This window comes from Zeugodacus cucurbitae, chromosome 4 (genome assembly GCF_028554725.1).
Source record: "Zeugodacus cucurbitae isolate PBARC_wt_2022May chromosome 4, idZeuCucr1.2, whole genome shotgun sequence".
Lineage (NCBI taxonomy): Eukaryota > Metazoa > Arthropoda > Insecta > Diptera > Tephritidae > Zeugodacus > Zeugodacus cucurbitae.
In genome coordinates, this window is record NC_071669.1 from 49,809,122 (window position 1) to 49,826,039 (window position 16,918).

General features: G+C 34.8%; 1 protein-coding gene across 8 annotated transcripts in view; it reads right to left on the bottom strand.

The window, feature by feature from the left end:
- Positions 1 to 16,918, bottom strand: part of LOC105210497 (FH1/FH2 domain-containing protein 3) — a 123,076-nt gene that overhangs the window by 17,943 nt on the left and 88,215 nt on the right. For all 8 annotated transcript variants that reach the window (XM_011181504.3, XM_011181501.3, XM_011181502.3 and 5 more), the window contains 4 exons: positions 12,049 to 12,158; positions 3,527 to 3,585; positions 1,595 to 1,779; positions 1,131 to 1,354 (listed from right to left, as the gene is read on the bottom strand). In XM_011181504.3, coding sequence (XP_011179806.2) covers positions 1,131 to 1,354; positions 1,595 to 1,779; positions 3,527 to 3,585; positions 12,049 to 12,158 — 578 coding nt within the window. The remainder of the gene's footprint in view (positions 1 to 1,130; positions 1,355 to 1,594; positions 1,780 to 3,526; positions 3,586 to 12,048; positions 12,159 to 16,918) is intronic.

The window sequence follows — 16,918 nt, forward strand, 5'->3', positions numbered from 1 at the left end:
TTTGTATGAGAGCAAAATCTCTCGTTTAATTAAAAATAAATAAATAGGAAATAATAATATATTCAATATAAATTAAAGTAGTTAAATCTTTAAATTGGGAATTTTAGATTTTCTAATTTTTGTAGTGTTTGTTGAAGTCGTTTATAAAGAGTTAAGCAACAAACTTGATTAATTTTCCATATCTCTTTGGGATCAGCCTATAAGTATGCAACACCACAAGCTAGTGTAGTAAATGTTGCTAGACAGTGGTATTGTGGTGGGTTTCCAGCAACATGCGCATATTCATGCACACCAATGTATAAATGGCATTCGAAGGGGAAATGTTGCTAAGTGGTGAGTTTAAGTAGCACTTATCAATATGCAGATGTATATGAGTGTATAAACACCACGTTCATTGTTGTTTTATGAAGTAAAGCTAGGTACAAAAACAAATACTAGGCTACTATTAAAACGCGCACCGAAATCGCCAATAAAATTGTTAATCAGTATAACTTATTAAAATATCAATTTTGGTTTGAATGACTTTGCTGTTCACTTTATCTCGAATATATTGACTTTAATATTATACATATGCGTGTACATAATATGCGCTCTATTGATAATAAAAGCGTTCAAGAAAGTTATGTTTTATAAGAACTTATGCTCAGTGAGGCAAAGACGACGATTAGCCGTATATCCAGACGGGTGGCATTAAAATTTCGAGTAACAAAGTACTTAAATGATGCTTTTCTTTTGAATATTCGATGATAAATTACGGAATGTATTCCCAGATGGTTTCTTCGTATAGTTAAAAAATTTGTCATAGCACAAAAAAAATTGATTTCTTATAAAAACCTGCGGCTTGAAGTTTTAAACTTGGATTGGAACTTCTTTTCTCTGGAAACGATTTAATTTCAGTTGAAAGTCAAAACCTGTTTTTTATAATATTTTTGGTTAGAAACAGTTTCCGAGAAAAAAATTTCAAATTAAAAAAATTTAATTTACCAAAATTATCCGCAGATTATAAGTATTACCTTCCAAATACTTTTATAAATACATAGTATTCCCATTCAGCAAATAAGTTATATCCATACAAAAACATACTATGTACAATATGTATGTAAGTACAACTCTGTAAATATATACTTTACCTCATTAGATTCGACCATGGCAGTGTGCCTTGCGTCTTGTCCACCGCATGTATGGCATTCACCAGGACATAACAATTCGTTTCGGCGTATTCCACAAATACCAACAACAATTTGAGTGCCGTTTTCACCACAGAACGATAATTTGATGCGATCAACGAGTAGAGCCATTGCATTGTGGGCTCATGTTTCATCACGCCATTCATGCCGTCCACATAGAGCATCACCTGTTGTTGGCGAAAAACAAAGCCACAAGCAAACACAAGTATGTAAGTAAGTGTCTGTACACAATATGATAAGGTGTATGGCGAAAAAACCAGCAAATAAATGCGGTTAATTGGCAGCGTTGAGCAAATAAAATGTTGCATTTAGCCACAGCGCAAGCAACTTAAATGCCACAAAGTAAGCGAAATATGCGAAAATGAAAAGCCAAGTTTGTTTGTATGTGTGTGTGTGTCTTTACATACCTGACCCAAGGCACGCAAAATGTAATTTTGATAATTCTGATCGGCTCCATTACCAACACGCACGAGGCAGTTGAGTCCACCCAATGCCACGAAGGCATGCACCAGGTCTTTGTCCTCTTGAAAGACTTGCTTCAGTGAAAATAGTGCACGCCGCAATTCGCTGCCTTCGGAGGAGAGTAGTTTTTCTGTAAGGGAGAAGAGGAAATACAAGGAAAATTATAATAAAACTGTGTTAAAGGCAGTAAATAAGGAAAGTTATATAAGCAATTGGTTTACTGAAGAATGGGATTTCCACTATTTATTGAAAATAAATTTTGCATTAATTTCAATAAAGTTAATTTATTATTTTCATATTTATTTAAAGTGAAGTGAAGTTTCAATTTATTGAGGTTAGTTCAATTAAATAATATAACTGAATCCATTCAATTGAATTTTAATTTCATTTAATGCAGTTTAATCTAATTTATTTTATTTTATTGACTAAATTTATTTCAATTGAATTTATTTATATTAATTGAATCCATCTATTTTAATTTAATATAATTAAATTCATTTATTTATTTACACTAAATTATTTATTTATTTAATTTAGCTTTAATCTTAACTAAATTTCCAATATTAATTTTAATTTCATTAAAATTTAATTAAATACACTTTAATGTAACTAATTAAATCATTATTTTTTATTTTATTTTATTTTTATTTTATTTTATTTTATTTTATTTTATTTTATTTTATTTTATTTTATTTTATTTTATTTTATTTTATTTTATTTTATTTTATTTTATTTTATTTTATTTTATTTTATTTTATTTTATTTTATTTTATTTTATTTTATTTTATTTTATTTTATTTTATTTTATTTTATTTTATTTTATTTTATTTTATTTTATTTTATTTTATTTTATTTTATTTTATTTTATTTTATTTTATTTTATTTTATTTTATTTTATTTTATTTTATTTTATTTTATTTTATTTTATTTTATTTAATTTTATTTTATTTTATTTTATTTAATTTTATTTTATTTTATTTTATTTTATTTTATTTTATTTATTTTTATTTGATTTTATTTTATTTTATTTTATTTTATTTTATTTTATTTTATTTTATTTTATTTTATTTTATTTTAACTGTTAACTGTTGAGCAATTGTATATAGTTATATAATGAATAACAGCACTTTTTGTTCGCAATAAATAATTTAAATATTTTTATCCATTCATTGAATTTAATTTTTTTTGCTTTTCGCCGGAAATTTACTTACTTAACTCATTACCATGCGCAGCACGCTATTATTTTATTATCGAGATTACTGTATATTTTGTACGAGACAACTCTCCGTTGTGATTGTTATTGTTTTTGCTTATGGCCACCGCAACAAATCAAGGCCAAAAACAAGTGCGCTGTTGACAGATTTGTATTGTTTATATGGCAAGAAGGTGTCACACAGCGATCACAACACGACCATTAATCGACCAAAAAACAATACAAATAATAGACCACTTGCAGGCCTACACATATATATACATATATATGTAATTATAACGGTTTATATGCATATGCGCATACGTATATTGTCAATTAGTATGACTAAACTTTCGGTGGGCATGAATTGATTTGGTGAATGTGTGCGGCGATCCATGACTGACACGCTGTGTGTGGTGAGCGCTCACAGTTGAGGGACATGAACGTCCGCCAGCGCTGTTAATTGTTTTGCATTGATAGCAAATGAAACAAGCGCGAGTAAAAGCAATTGAAAGTGTTCACTTCGAAATGAGTGTGGGAATTTCAGCGTTCGGCGCAGTGAGTGACTGATGTTGTACTTTAGTGTTGTTGTTTGTTATAGTTACAATGAGCCCATATATACGTACATACATATATCGACATACAAAAATGCAAAAAGAATGCGAAATGTGTGTGTTTTACTTACCAATAATGGCGTGGACCCGCACGCTCAGCTGTGTTCGCACTACCAATGAGTTTTTGCGACTGCAAAGGAACGGGAGACAGGAGAATAGAGAGAGAAAAAAACGAAATTATTAATTAAAGTTGTAAGCAAATTAATAAAAATAAAAAAATGAAAATAAATTTTACTTAAACAACATAATTTTTTCTGTAAAAACAACAACAACAATACTTGTTGCCGCGAATTCGCAACAAATTTATAATTACAACAAATTACAACAACACTGCAATTATTACAAATTTACAGGTGTGTCTGCCCCAGCGACAAAAAAAATCCACAACTAATAATAGAAAATACAAAGTAACGCGCCTCTAACCAGCTTTACGGTAACAAATCAGCCAGCATAATAGTTAATTGGCAAACGCTATGCTCCTCTAACTTCCACCTCTTCTTCCCCGATTGTATGTGGTTCATTGACCATTTAAGAACATCGATTGCTGAATTATAATTCTATGCGGCTCTTACTCAGCGTTACGCTATGGCAAGGTGTTATGGGTGAATTGTTGTAAGAATTTATTAAAAATACGCGAATGGAAGAATGAAATCACTTGAATAAACATACGAATGTACTGGTGCTGAGTGCTAGGAGCCTTTGTTGTTTTTGCTGGCGCTCATACTTTTTATAGTATGTATGATAGCAGGCACTCGAGAAATGCAATAAAAAGTATGAGAGGTGGCTTACACAGTGTCGAGACGAGTGAAAATACTGTGAAAATGGTAAAAAGTTGATACTGGAACTTTTATTATACTATAGATCTGCGTATGAATATAGAGAAGAAGGGATGATATACGACAATACATTGTGATAGAAGTCATCCTTATTTGTGTAACACTAAACAGTTATCATATTCATGTCGATTGCAAAACCTAATCATGTCGGAAAAGCTCTCTCTTCCAAAAATAATTAAAAATTCTCTCCAAGAAATGTTATAATTATTTGTATACAATTTTGAAGATTTTGATCAAAAATATATTTTTAATTTCTATGAAAAAAAGCTCTCAAGTTTGGTCTGGCCAAATCATATAATCAGTCCTAGAAGGTAAGTCCTGTTATTTATCGGGAATAACTGTGCCAAAAAAATAAATTTATTTGTGTATTTGAGATCTTAGATATTTATAGTCGGTCTGATAACCGATCCAATAATTGTTACTATATTCCAACTACTAAATACTTCAGACCTAACAATTAGATATTTAGAGACTATTTAGATTTTTCCGACTATTAAGTTAAAGCTTCAAATAGTCGTTGAGCTATAATTCTTTTTAATGAAAATTACTTGAGTCTATAAAAAGTTTGATCACCCAAAGAGGGAAGTTATTTATTTGTAAATTAATTGTTTCTTTATTTCATTATTCCTTACATCACTAGTAATCTTAACTGATTATCCGCAAAATTTATTAGCTTTATTATCACTACAACGTCGTATTAATAAAACCTTATCGGTATAATGGTTAAATGAGAAGATGAGATCCTGACTCATTGCGTTCTTCTATCGTAGTAACCAATGTATGACACACATAGGCTTAAAAGAACATTTTTCCGAATTTTAATTTCAAAGAAAGAAAAAATATATGTAGGAAACCACTAATAAAAGTAGAATTTTTTAGAAGCTACCTTATACCCCTTCACTTTATTATAGTGGTCATGGAACCCTACCACTTACCAACGAGTAAAAAATTCGCTATAAAAGTAAGCTCTCAACTCTATGATTTTACTCTTCTACCAACCAATTCACCAATGTGATCAACATGCAACTCACTTTATATTCAACAATTTACTTAATGCCTTGGTTGCTGTGGCACGCCACCGTGTGTTGAATGCATTTCATTTCTTGTTGCAATTTGCATGGCGGCGACATCTAAATGCTGTCATTGTGGAATGCAGTAATTGCTTTGTAAGTATGTATATGTGTGTTGGTGTGTTTATAACAAGTTCAATGTTGAATGCTGTTGATCGCGAATCGCAAATCGCATTCCTCGACAAATGAGCAAATGGGCCTACCTTACCACCAACAGGTATTCTGCACTCGGCAAAGCTGTGGTATGATTGTTGCAAGTCAATACGTGGTTGCCTGCCTTAGCCCTTTTAAACTAATTTCCCACACTTTGGATGCCACTAGCATGTCATTATGTTGGCGATTTCTGTTTTAATTATTCAAGAAATTCTAATGGAGTTCTTGTAGCATATTTGTTTGTTAGATTATACTTCAGAGTACTTAGTTGAAGATCAGCGAAAGTAAAGTTGAAGAACTAATATTGATGTTTAAAAAAAATGTCTTTACTCCATATTCGGAGTTCTTTAATCTGGATTCACTAGCAGTCAGTATCACTTTATCATACTATATAGAAGTATCTTAATTTAGGAACACTGAGTCGGAACATTTGTTCCCACTCTTAGATCATAGAATTTATACTATGTGATGGATGATCTTAGTACCGAGTATAATATCACGGAGTAGTATCGATAGGACGCCAATTTAAGATATATTTAGAATAAGTTTTAAGAACTAGATCTAGACGTCTTCATATTATAGTTTACCAATCCAACTTTTCCGAGCTTATCCCTAGTATTAGTTTATTGAAAAAAAAAATATATATAAGAAGAAGAAAGGTCTAAAAACATTGTCTTCTGTAAACCGACTATCCAAGGTATAAACTTGACCTCCGCTGTACAATTAAGGTGTAGACTCTACAGTAAAGCTGAGTCGAGCTGAGACGAGGGTTACGCATAACTACATAAAGCCAATACTCTTCAAAAAGGAAGAGAAATCCGTGCCAACAGGTAATTTATTCCACTTGCGGACATTTTTACCAACTAATTATTAATATTTCCTCTCATTTTTTTGTTTTTTTTTTCGAATTGGTCATCCACTCAGCGGTTATTAAAAACCGATCGCTTTTCATGGCACTTTTAAGCGAACGCTTCCACCGCTGCGCATTTAACTGCAATAAATTAACAAGTGAAAGGCCAATAAGACACAACGGCATCGCGTCGCCTTACCGAAGTGGCGAATTTCGAATGGCCACATGCAACATACAGTCGCCACAGTTGACCACGACACAAAAAACACCCACATCACATATCAGTGTATGCAAGCATATATAAATGTGTGCAGCTTTCGCGGAGAGGCGAGCACGAGCGGTTTTGTGATTATTTTTGTCTGCTGTGCCGCTTGGATGTGCCCCAGAAACCCAGTGAAACCCAACAATGCGCCGTTGTGTTCAACGTCAATTGTCAACTGGCAACCGCAGCAATTCCCATTCAGTGATATCGAGTGGCAGGAACACACACACCACGCAGACACCGTTACATGTGTGTGCATGTCCAGGTAGACAGTTAGCCCAGTTGGACAGAGACTCTCCAACCAAGCAGCGCCTACACAGCGAGACCGTTACAACTTGTTTTTGTTGTAGACTGCGCAGTTATTGTGCTTTGTTGTTGTTATTGTTGTTGTATTTTATGTTTTTGCATTTTTTCGACTTGCAACATTGCGAAACCCGAAATGCGCGCTTCCTGCTGCAGCCCACCACATACACACATCGCGATGATATATGAGCACATGAAGCTCTGTCTCTTCAAACGCCCGCTGCAACCCGCGATCTCATGGAGTCTATGGACGTCCAAGTGCAGCAGCATAATGGGTTCAAGGTAAATTACATCCGTACGTCGTCCGTCCGCAGCCGTCTGGTCAGCGGTTGTGGCAAGTCGTCGTCGCTCGTCTGTGCGTCCATTCTTTTGTGTGGGCCTCTTTGTCCGGTTTTCGAAAGCAAAGAGAACGGAAAGTGAAATTTAGACATTCAAACGGTGCATCGCTATGCTACGGTCATTCAGCGCTTCCAAATGTGTGTGTATCCACGAATGTGTGCGTTCATATCTTTTATCGCCAACTTTCGTCGATTCTTCGCCATGCCTTAAAAGCCATCGAAACAAAGTAAACATTTTAAAGCATAAAATCGCGTGTAAGGTGGGGGAAAGTTCGATCTTTTACTATTATCTTTAGGATTGAGTACAGAAAAAAGAAGGAAGAAATTCAGGAAATTGTAATCCCAATTCCTGTATTTTGCTATCGCTTTACATGAAATTTAAGGGTCAGAACTAACGAACCCTTTTTTTAGAAATGAACTTTTCGTTCTATAAAACCGGGTGATGGGGTCATATGTAGAAGTTCACGTAAGTGAGGAAATTTTCTGATTGCAATTCACTTGGGAGTGGCCAGGACCGATTCTTTTGCATATGACTCAAGCAGCTCACTACTTCCAGTTTTAGACCAAGTATCCCCTGGATAGCCAACAGACATCCGTTTGGCGGCGAGCTAAAGTAAGAAGGCGAAGCCCTTTTATGCGGTTGTGCGTAGGGTTTGGGACCCGCCACATAAAAAAACCTCCCCGATGAAAGACCAAACAACACCAGCCTCGAATTCCAGCGCAGAATCACTCTTGCCAACCGGTGCTACTTTGGACTGAGTAGACAAATGAAAAGTAAAGTCCACTCTCGACGAACAAAAATCAAACTCAACAAGTCGACATGATTTATGGTCCTCTAAACATTGGCAACGGCGAATACCGCAGACGATGGAACGATGAGCTGTTGTACGAATGGATGAAAACACTCCAGCTCCGTAAGTGTTCGATGCAGTACCCGCTGGAGGAAGCAGCGGAAGAGGTCGACCTCCACTTCGTTGGAAAGACCAAGTGAAAAGTGACCAAGCGTCACATGGTGTTTCCAGTTGGCGCCAAAAAGCAAAAAGGAGGAATGAGTGGCGCGCTCTGGTGGATTGTGCTATAATCGCTTAAAGCGGTTCCAACGCCAAATATATATACATATGAATATATAACACCGAGAACTAGAGAAAAATCTAATTAAAATCATTTATTATTCTCAAATTTTTTTAAAATATGACTACATAACTCCATACATACATATGTATTTGGATTTTATGTTATAAGCATTATTGTCAAGACAAAACTATTTTACACTGTGTCACATATAATATGGGTATAAAAAAGTACTTACAATACCAGCAAGCTCATCAATAGCAGCGTTGAAATGTGCCAAAAAGCAACAAAAATTCAACAACAACTGCTACATGTAGATCTACTCTACGAAAGTATTGTAAGTACGAGCAATGACTTTCTTCAAATTAACCAAAGTAAAAAAACAAAGAAAATTAAATAACGCACACACACTCAAATAAACATTTGTCAGCTGAATAACTGCGCACATTCAGCGAAATACCTGCGAGCTATGGACAATAAATCTTATTTTATTTATTTTAATTTTATTTTTTATTTTCTATTTCTTACATTTCTTTGTTTTTGTTGCACACTTTCTAACAACTCGACTAGACGCATTGACGGTTTGTTTCATAGAAATCAACGCGTTAATCATAAAAATAATCAAACGCTGATAGTAAAAATGAGCAATGAGGAAGCGAGTGAAGTTTCGCACACGTTCTCTGTGTCCGATGTGTGTGTGTATGTGTGTGTAGCACAAAGTGGGCCAGGTCCATGGCATAATGCTCCACATATATACATACAGACATATGTACTCGAAAATGAAGTGCATTGAATCATTGCTATTTCGGTTTACAGCCGCCACGCCATGAAGTGCTGCTCTCCTCCCTCCCGAACCTAACTAACATTGTGCACATTGCTTGGCTTTCACGTCACTAAATAAATTTAGATTAGTGAAATATGAGTTGAATATGTATGTGTGTGTTTGTATGTATGTAAATATGATTAGATGGAGCTTTTTGCGCAGTTTGGCAAACAAAATTCTTATCAAGAGATAAACAAGCTACCGCGCACACACTTACATACATCTTCGCATTAGTTTACCTTAGCCACCGCAACAGTATTCAGTTCAGCTGCTGATTGATTGCGGTATGACTGTGCTGCTGACAATCAATGTGGCCTAACTGTCTAATGCCATTCATTCGATACTTAAATGTCAAGTGGCTTGCAGTTTCTAAGTAATTCGTGCAAACATTCATAAAATCATTTACACATACACACGTATATATTTATTGTTGCAGTTATTGGCCACACGCATGTGTATTTTTTTTTAGGAAAACAGTGAAATTCTGTTTCCAGGAAAGTGACTATGGTATTTTGCTGTCAGTTTGCGGTTTGTCATATGTATAATGTATGTATTCACTTCTAATTTGATTAGGCAGAAATAAAAGCATTTCCATTGTTTTCTTACTGATTACGGTATCACATCGTGAAGGTCAAATAATATGAATAATGGCAGCTCAGTACCCAAAGCACTCGTAAACCACCTACTATTAGTATCTGAAAGAAAATATTTAATATAAAGATATAATTTTATCTTACGGATTGATATTACCTACAGAATTGCTGACCTTATTCGAGTAGCTTGAACTTTACGTGGAACCCGGAGGATCAGGTTGGATTGAAATACTGAGGAATTAAACCCTCCGAGCACCTTTTCCATCTTTAAATCCATCTTATGAATTCTGCCCGCTAGGAACGATCAAAAGAGAGCTCAACATTCAATTGGAACAATTAGCAGAGAACAGATGGAAGAATACAACAAAATATAAAATAGCTAAACAGATATGGCCAAAATATGATAAGACTAGATCTGCGGTATTATTAAATAGGTCAAGGAAAAAAATTTTCAGACTTACAGCTACTCTAACAGGTCATTGGCGATTTGGAGAACATGCAATGAAAATGGGCATACCCTATAATAACATTTGTCGAGGCTGTGAACTGGAGGGAAATAAGGAAACAATTTTCAATTTTCTCTGTGAATGTCCAGCCCTATCGCAGATCCGATACAGGACACTTGGAAGCCATCAGGCATCAAGCCTTGAATGGCATATCGGATATAAGTAGCTTGATCGAAAACACAAAGTAATTTAAACGGAAAGATGAAACGGGATAACAGTAAATTACAAGGTCAGCGAATAGTGTATCAAAATGGCACATCTAGTGCTAATTGGGCCATAAAATGATATGGCAGCACTCCTACCTACCTACCAGCCATTCACAGGCGACTCAAAACTTGTAGGATGAGATGAAGACTCATACTACCCAGACAATTATATTTCTACTCTTTTGTCTAACTAAACATGCATTTCAAAATATATGCTTTCCCCTCAATTAGAACATGTTCCAGCGACGAATTATTTAAAAATTTCTTGAGAACAACTATATAGAATCATGATATAACTAGGGAACAATTTCAGAAAAAATTAATTGATCAATTAAATTAAAAATAATCAAAACTGTAAAAGGTTTAAATATTTTCTTCAAATAATTTAGTAAAATGTGCAGTATATATCTTTAGTAATTGATTCTATAATTTAAAGAGTTTCCTATAAGAGAGACAAATTCTCCGTGGTCTAGAAATCTTAAAGAATTATCTTAATTAAACGGAATTGCGATTTACCAAAAATTAATTCAACTTAACTGACTGACCAGTCGGATGCAACGACAGCAAAAATAATTTATATTTTTTTATGAAATCTGTAACAAAAATCCTAAATTAATGCCAAAAGGACATGGGAAGCCAGGGCGTATACGTCACATTTGCTCACTCGGTGCTAACGAGTTCGAATCATTTGTTTAACATGTAGGATTCAGAACTTCAAATATCTAGTAGGGATTGTATAATTAATTATTTGCTGTATACGTGTATGTGGTCCAAAACTGAAATCCTAATACTTCCACGGCTATATATGGACTCCCAACACACTACAACACTACGGAAATTTTAACTCCTTGTATATTTTTTGCCGCATTGGCCCTTAAGGAGTTAAGCAAAATCTAAAAATTCAAATAAAAACTTAATTGAATACCTACGGTATGCATTTATATGCCCCTATGCATAACTTCAAATATATTAGAATGCAACACTGCTTAGTTTGTTGGCGCATAATAATATTAAGCATTCATGCGGCATTGTTTACCAAGAACACAACAACAACAAATATAATACAGTATAATACACTCCTCCGCACACACAATCAAACCGGCTAATGAGTAATACGAGCGCATATTCTTAATTAAGCAATTCCAATTGAGAATATTATTCATAACTTCAGTGAACAGAGTTGTTGTTATTGCAACGCTAGAAATTCACAAATGACTTAACTTCGCAGAAATGGTGTAGGTGTGAAATCTGCAAAGCTCAGATTACATAACAACGCCTACATTTAGTCTACATGAACGCCAGCAAGAATGCTCATTTGCAACATGCTGAGTTGAATATAATATTTACAACAATTTACAATAACAATAAAAACGAATAAAATTTTGTATACTGAAATGAAAATTCTTAAGTTTCTACTTTGCCACTTAAGTGCTGGTAAATGCACGCTGTTGTGAGCTTTGCTACGATTATTATTGTTATTATTCTTGTTGTTGTTGTTTTTTTTATGTTCTTGCTGTTTTTATTGTTGTTTATTACTTATTTTATTACACATTAAGTTGTTATGCCATGCCAGCGCACTCACCTAGAATTAAGACCTTCAATTTCTTCCGCTTGCTCAGCCAATGAGGACTCCAAGTCCAGATAGGCGCCATAATCACCATCTTTGTACACCTGTATGGCAGCATCGTCAATCTGTAAGCAAAGAGTGTGTAAGATATTGAACGATTAGTGTCAGGAATGCACATTTGTGGAGCAAATAAAATAACGAAAGCTACTAAAGTGCGAGTAGAAGCAAGAAAATCGAGTCTAAATGTATATATTCGTATATAAGTTACAGCGGTGGAACGCTAATTAGTGACGTCTTAAATTAAAATTTGATAGAGGGATATAGATGTAAAACTTGGAAGGTATAAAGGTGTTCCTGTAAACAGCTGAGTCGAGTTCATGAGATGTGGCATAAGACGCTTACACTGCTTCTTTATTCTTGGATATTCAAAATCGATATCATAATTGTTTAATAGCTTATCATAGCCGTCTTCGATTCGTCACTTTTCTGTTGGTTATATTAAACAGGAAACAAGGTACTCGTATTCAATTGAATTCACAACAAGAAACACACTAAATTGTAGAACTGTTTTCCGTTTTAGAGATATATTGAATTATACCAGTATGTTAATTTTATACCAGTTCGATTCGACATTTTCTCAATTTTAGAGAAATTACGATATTTGAGTATTATTTCTTGTTCTAGATCTGCAAAATGCCTTAAAAAACTATTACATTTCTGAAATATTAGATTGACAAATATCTCTCTATCGCCTTTTTGACTTTTGAATTTCGAGCCTATGTATAAATCGCTACAGAGCTCGTATCTGACAATACTATACATCTTTGAAAGGTCCTGAATCTACAAAACGACGCTATGCATGATTAGTTTGGATATTGCGTTCAACAGTTATAGACGTGTAAACATAGAATTCACTAACGCCGAAATTCGCGCTATTTTAAAGTTTTCCTTCGTTAAAGGCAAATTCGCTAGAGAAACGTTCCGTGAGATTAATGGTGTTTTTGGGGATGGTACTCTACCACTTCGAACAGCGGAGGAATGATTTCGACGATTCAGAGCAGGTGAAAACGACACCATAGATAAGCCAGCCTGCGGAAGACCTGAGACAACGAATACCGATCAAATCATGGAAAACATCGAGTTAGACCGGCATGTGGCATCTCTCATCATCGCCTAGGAGATGCGAGTTAGTCATCAAACCCTTTTAAACCATCTGAATCGACCAGAAGCATCCAAAAAGTGTTCCACCAGGTCAACGCCAGACCACACACTTCGTTGATGACTCGTCGGAAGCTCGGATGGGAGGTTTTATCGCATCCACCATATAGCCCAGACATAGCACCTAGTGACTACCACCTGTTCCTGTCCATGGCGAACGCCCTTGGTGGTGTAAAGTTGAACTCAAAAGAGGCTTGTGAAAAGTGGCTGTCCGAGTTCTTCTCAAATAAGAAGGGGGCTTCTAAGCGGGGGATATTATGAAGTTGCCGTCTAAATGGAAACGGCGCATATTTGAACTAAATCCGATCCGACTTTTTATAAAGCGTTGAATAAAGAGCAAAAAAGCGGAAGGGATATATTTGCCAACCTAATATTTCTGAAACCTAAATTATGACAATGAAATAGATCCAACTAGGTCATATAGAAGAGATTTATGAACTGGCCTAAAATCAAATCGGGTTTATTACGCCAAAATATAGTAGCCCAAAGCTGTCATAAACACTGAAATTTTGAGTTTTTTTTATAACGGCACCACTCGAAACTTAATAAGTAAGTATAAAAGTTGTTAGATTTCAAATAAAGCCTTAGTTCCATAAACATCAAAGAGTGGAAACATTTTCACTAACAGGATTTATTAACAAATGCAAGCGCTTCCAATAAGCTGTCCACGTCTGTAACTTCAAGCACTTTTCCCCTTCTCAATGGCGTTGTTGTGCTAATTACATCGATTCATATGAAAGTAAGTGAGTTATAGACTGACTGGTTTTATGCTTATGATTTCAGTTTAATGCAGCGCTGCACACAAACGAACACACATACGGGCAAACATCAATATGAGCGTGTCCTTTATATCACGATTATTGGTCAATGCTGTTGCTGCTGCCGGCAATGCCATTCACATGCTCATTAAGTAAAAGTGGCGCAAGTGCCAATGCCCGCAACTAGCGTAAGTTGGTAGCGACAATAACAACAACAACAAGCAGTAATTTTAGCTGGCACAGCTGGCAGCAGCAAAAGCATTTCATTGCATCGTTGCTTTGCGTTTAGTCCATTGTGTTTTATGGAATGTCTGCAGCGTCATGCTGAGATGGATGCCGGCGCGCTGAATGCGTTCCGACCGACGAGGTGGCTACTGCGATGAGTTGAATTGGTTGGCTGTGCACGCATTTTGTAAATCATGTCTGCGGCTGCATGCACCACTCGTCAGGCACTTTTCTATGGCGGAGCTTTGTGCAAGCGGCAGCTGTTTGGTGCTGTCGATCAGGTTTGGCGCAGCGTTTTGTTGGTGCAATGTGCAGTGCAACCACTTGTTTTGTTGTTGATGATGCTTAATGATGATGGGTCACCTACTTTTCTCCTCAAACACTGCTGAGATGTGGACATTGCCGGCATACTTAGCTATGTATGTATGTATGTTTGTATGTGTTTGCTGCGTTCCATCGTGCATTGCATTTTTAATTGAAGACATCAATTAATTGTTGGAGAAATGAAAATCGCTGACACGATTCTTCTCCTTTTCATCAGCGCCTGCCAAACTCCCCTTTGGCAGTCTAAAGACTCTACGTAAGTCGAGCTTGGCATTTTAGCTGTATGTTTGTATGTATATATATATGCAACTTTGCTCTTGCAACAAAATATTCTTGCTGCACCTTTCCATTTTATGCGCTTATAGTGATGTATGTATGTAACAACTTTTTTGTATTTAGAATTGACTTTACTTTATTGATGCGATTGCATTCAAGTGTTGCCAGCTGTTAAAACTAATGCTAATTGCCGCATTTTTGTCTGTTTGCCATGCCACACAGTCACCTGCACACACACACACGTACATTCACATGTAGGCGTTGTGTGCCACAACATTTGGCGCTTCGTTGCAAGCATTCACAACGTCTCTTCGACAACACTAATGTGAGAAAATTCTAACCATTAAGTGTTTTCACGCTGCATACTTCTTAGTGCATACATTATTAGATATATTTTATGATATATACACATATGTACATATATATGAGTATATAGACACATATGAGTATCCGCAACGAAACGATTTTGTACTACAAAAGTAGCATGTGAAAAATCCTTAATGATTTGTTTAAGTTGGCGTTGCAATGAGTGTAAAAATCTATATCTAAATGTTGCACAGTGTTGGTCAGCACCTAGTTGAAAGGTGTTAATGTGCTTTAATGAGGCGATAACATATGTATATAGTACCAAAAAAAACACAACAACAATATTAAATAAATTAACAAAAAGTAGCTTGAAGGTCACAAACTTTATGATTTTACTCAAAGAAAACATAATTGGTAGTATTTTAGGGATTTGATAATTAAATACATAATTATTATAATTTTTTTTTTAATTGTTATTAATTAAAAAAATATTTTTAAATTTTTTTATATCTTTTTCATTTAAAAATAAAATATATTTTTTAGTTTCACATATTATTTTAATTTTTCATCATCATTTATATATGTATTTATATATGTATTTTCTTCTTGTATTTAGTAGATTCATATTCTTTTTAAACCAATTAAATCAATTTATTATAAATTAAAAATTACTGAATCAACACAAAATGAATCTATGTTAAATGAGTGCATAAATTGTAAAATACATGACCCTTAACCCTTTCAATACTGGCCGAACTCATATGTCCCACAGAGTGTTTTCATTTAACTAATTTTAACATGTATAAATCATAACTAAATATAAAAGATTCAACAAAAATTCCAAATATTTTTAGTTTGATTTCTTATCTTTATGCTATTGGTCTACAACTTTGCTTCCGCCGTTTTTTTGTAAATTTAATTTTTTTATACTCTCGCAACAAAGTTACTAGCAACAAAGTTGCTAAGAGAGTATTACAGTTTTGTTCACATAACGGTTGTCCGTCCGTCCGTCCGTCTGTGCAAGCTGTAACTTGAGTAAAAATTAAGATATCTTGATGAAACTTGGCGCACTTATTTCTTGGCACCATAGGAAGGTTGCTTTCGAAAATGAGCAAAATCGGACCACTGCCACGCCCACAAAATGGCGAAAACCGAAAACACATAAAGTGCCATAACTAAGCCATAAATAAAGCAATGGAAATAAAATTTGGTATGAAGGATCGCACTATGAAGAGGCATATTTGGATGTATATTTTATGGGGATGTGGGCGTGGCCCCGCCTCCTACTAAGTTTTTTGTGCATATCTCGCAAACCAATAGAGCTATATAAACCAAACTTTCTGCAGTCGTTTTTTTAGCCACTTCCTAATACAGTCAAAAAATGAAATAAATCGGATCATAACCACGCCCACCTCCCATACAAAAGTTAGGTTGAAAATTACTAAAAGTGGGTTAACTCACTAATGAAAAACGTCAGAAACACTAAATTTCTCATAAGAAATGGCAGATGAAAGCTTCACTCAGATTTTTTTTACAAAATGGAAAATGGGCGTGGCGTCGCCCACTTATGGGTCAAAAACCATATCTCAAGAACTATTGGACCGATTTCAATGAAACTTGGTTTGTAATAGTTTCCTTACATCCCAATGATATGTTGTGAAAATTGGCCAAATCGCTTCACAACCACGCCTACTTCCCATATACCAGAACTTTGAAGACGATCTGAATAGTTTACTTTACAATATATAAAGTAAGCACTAGTGAAGATATCGGTGCAG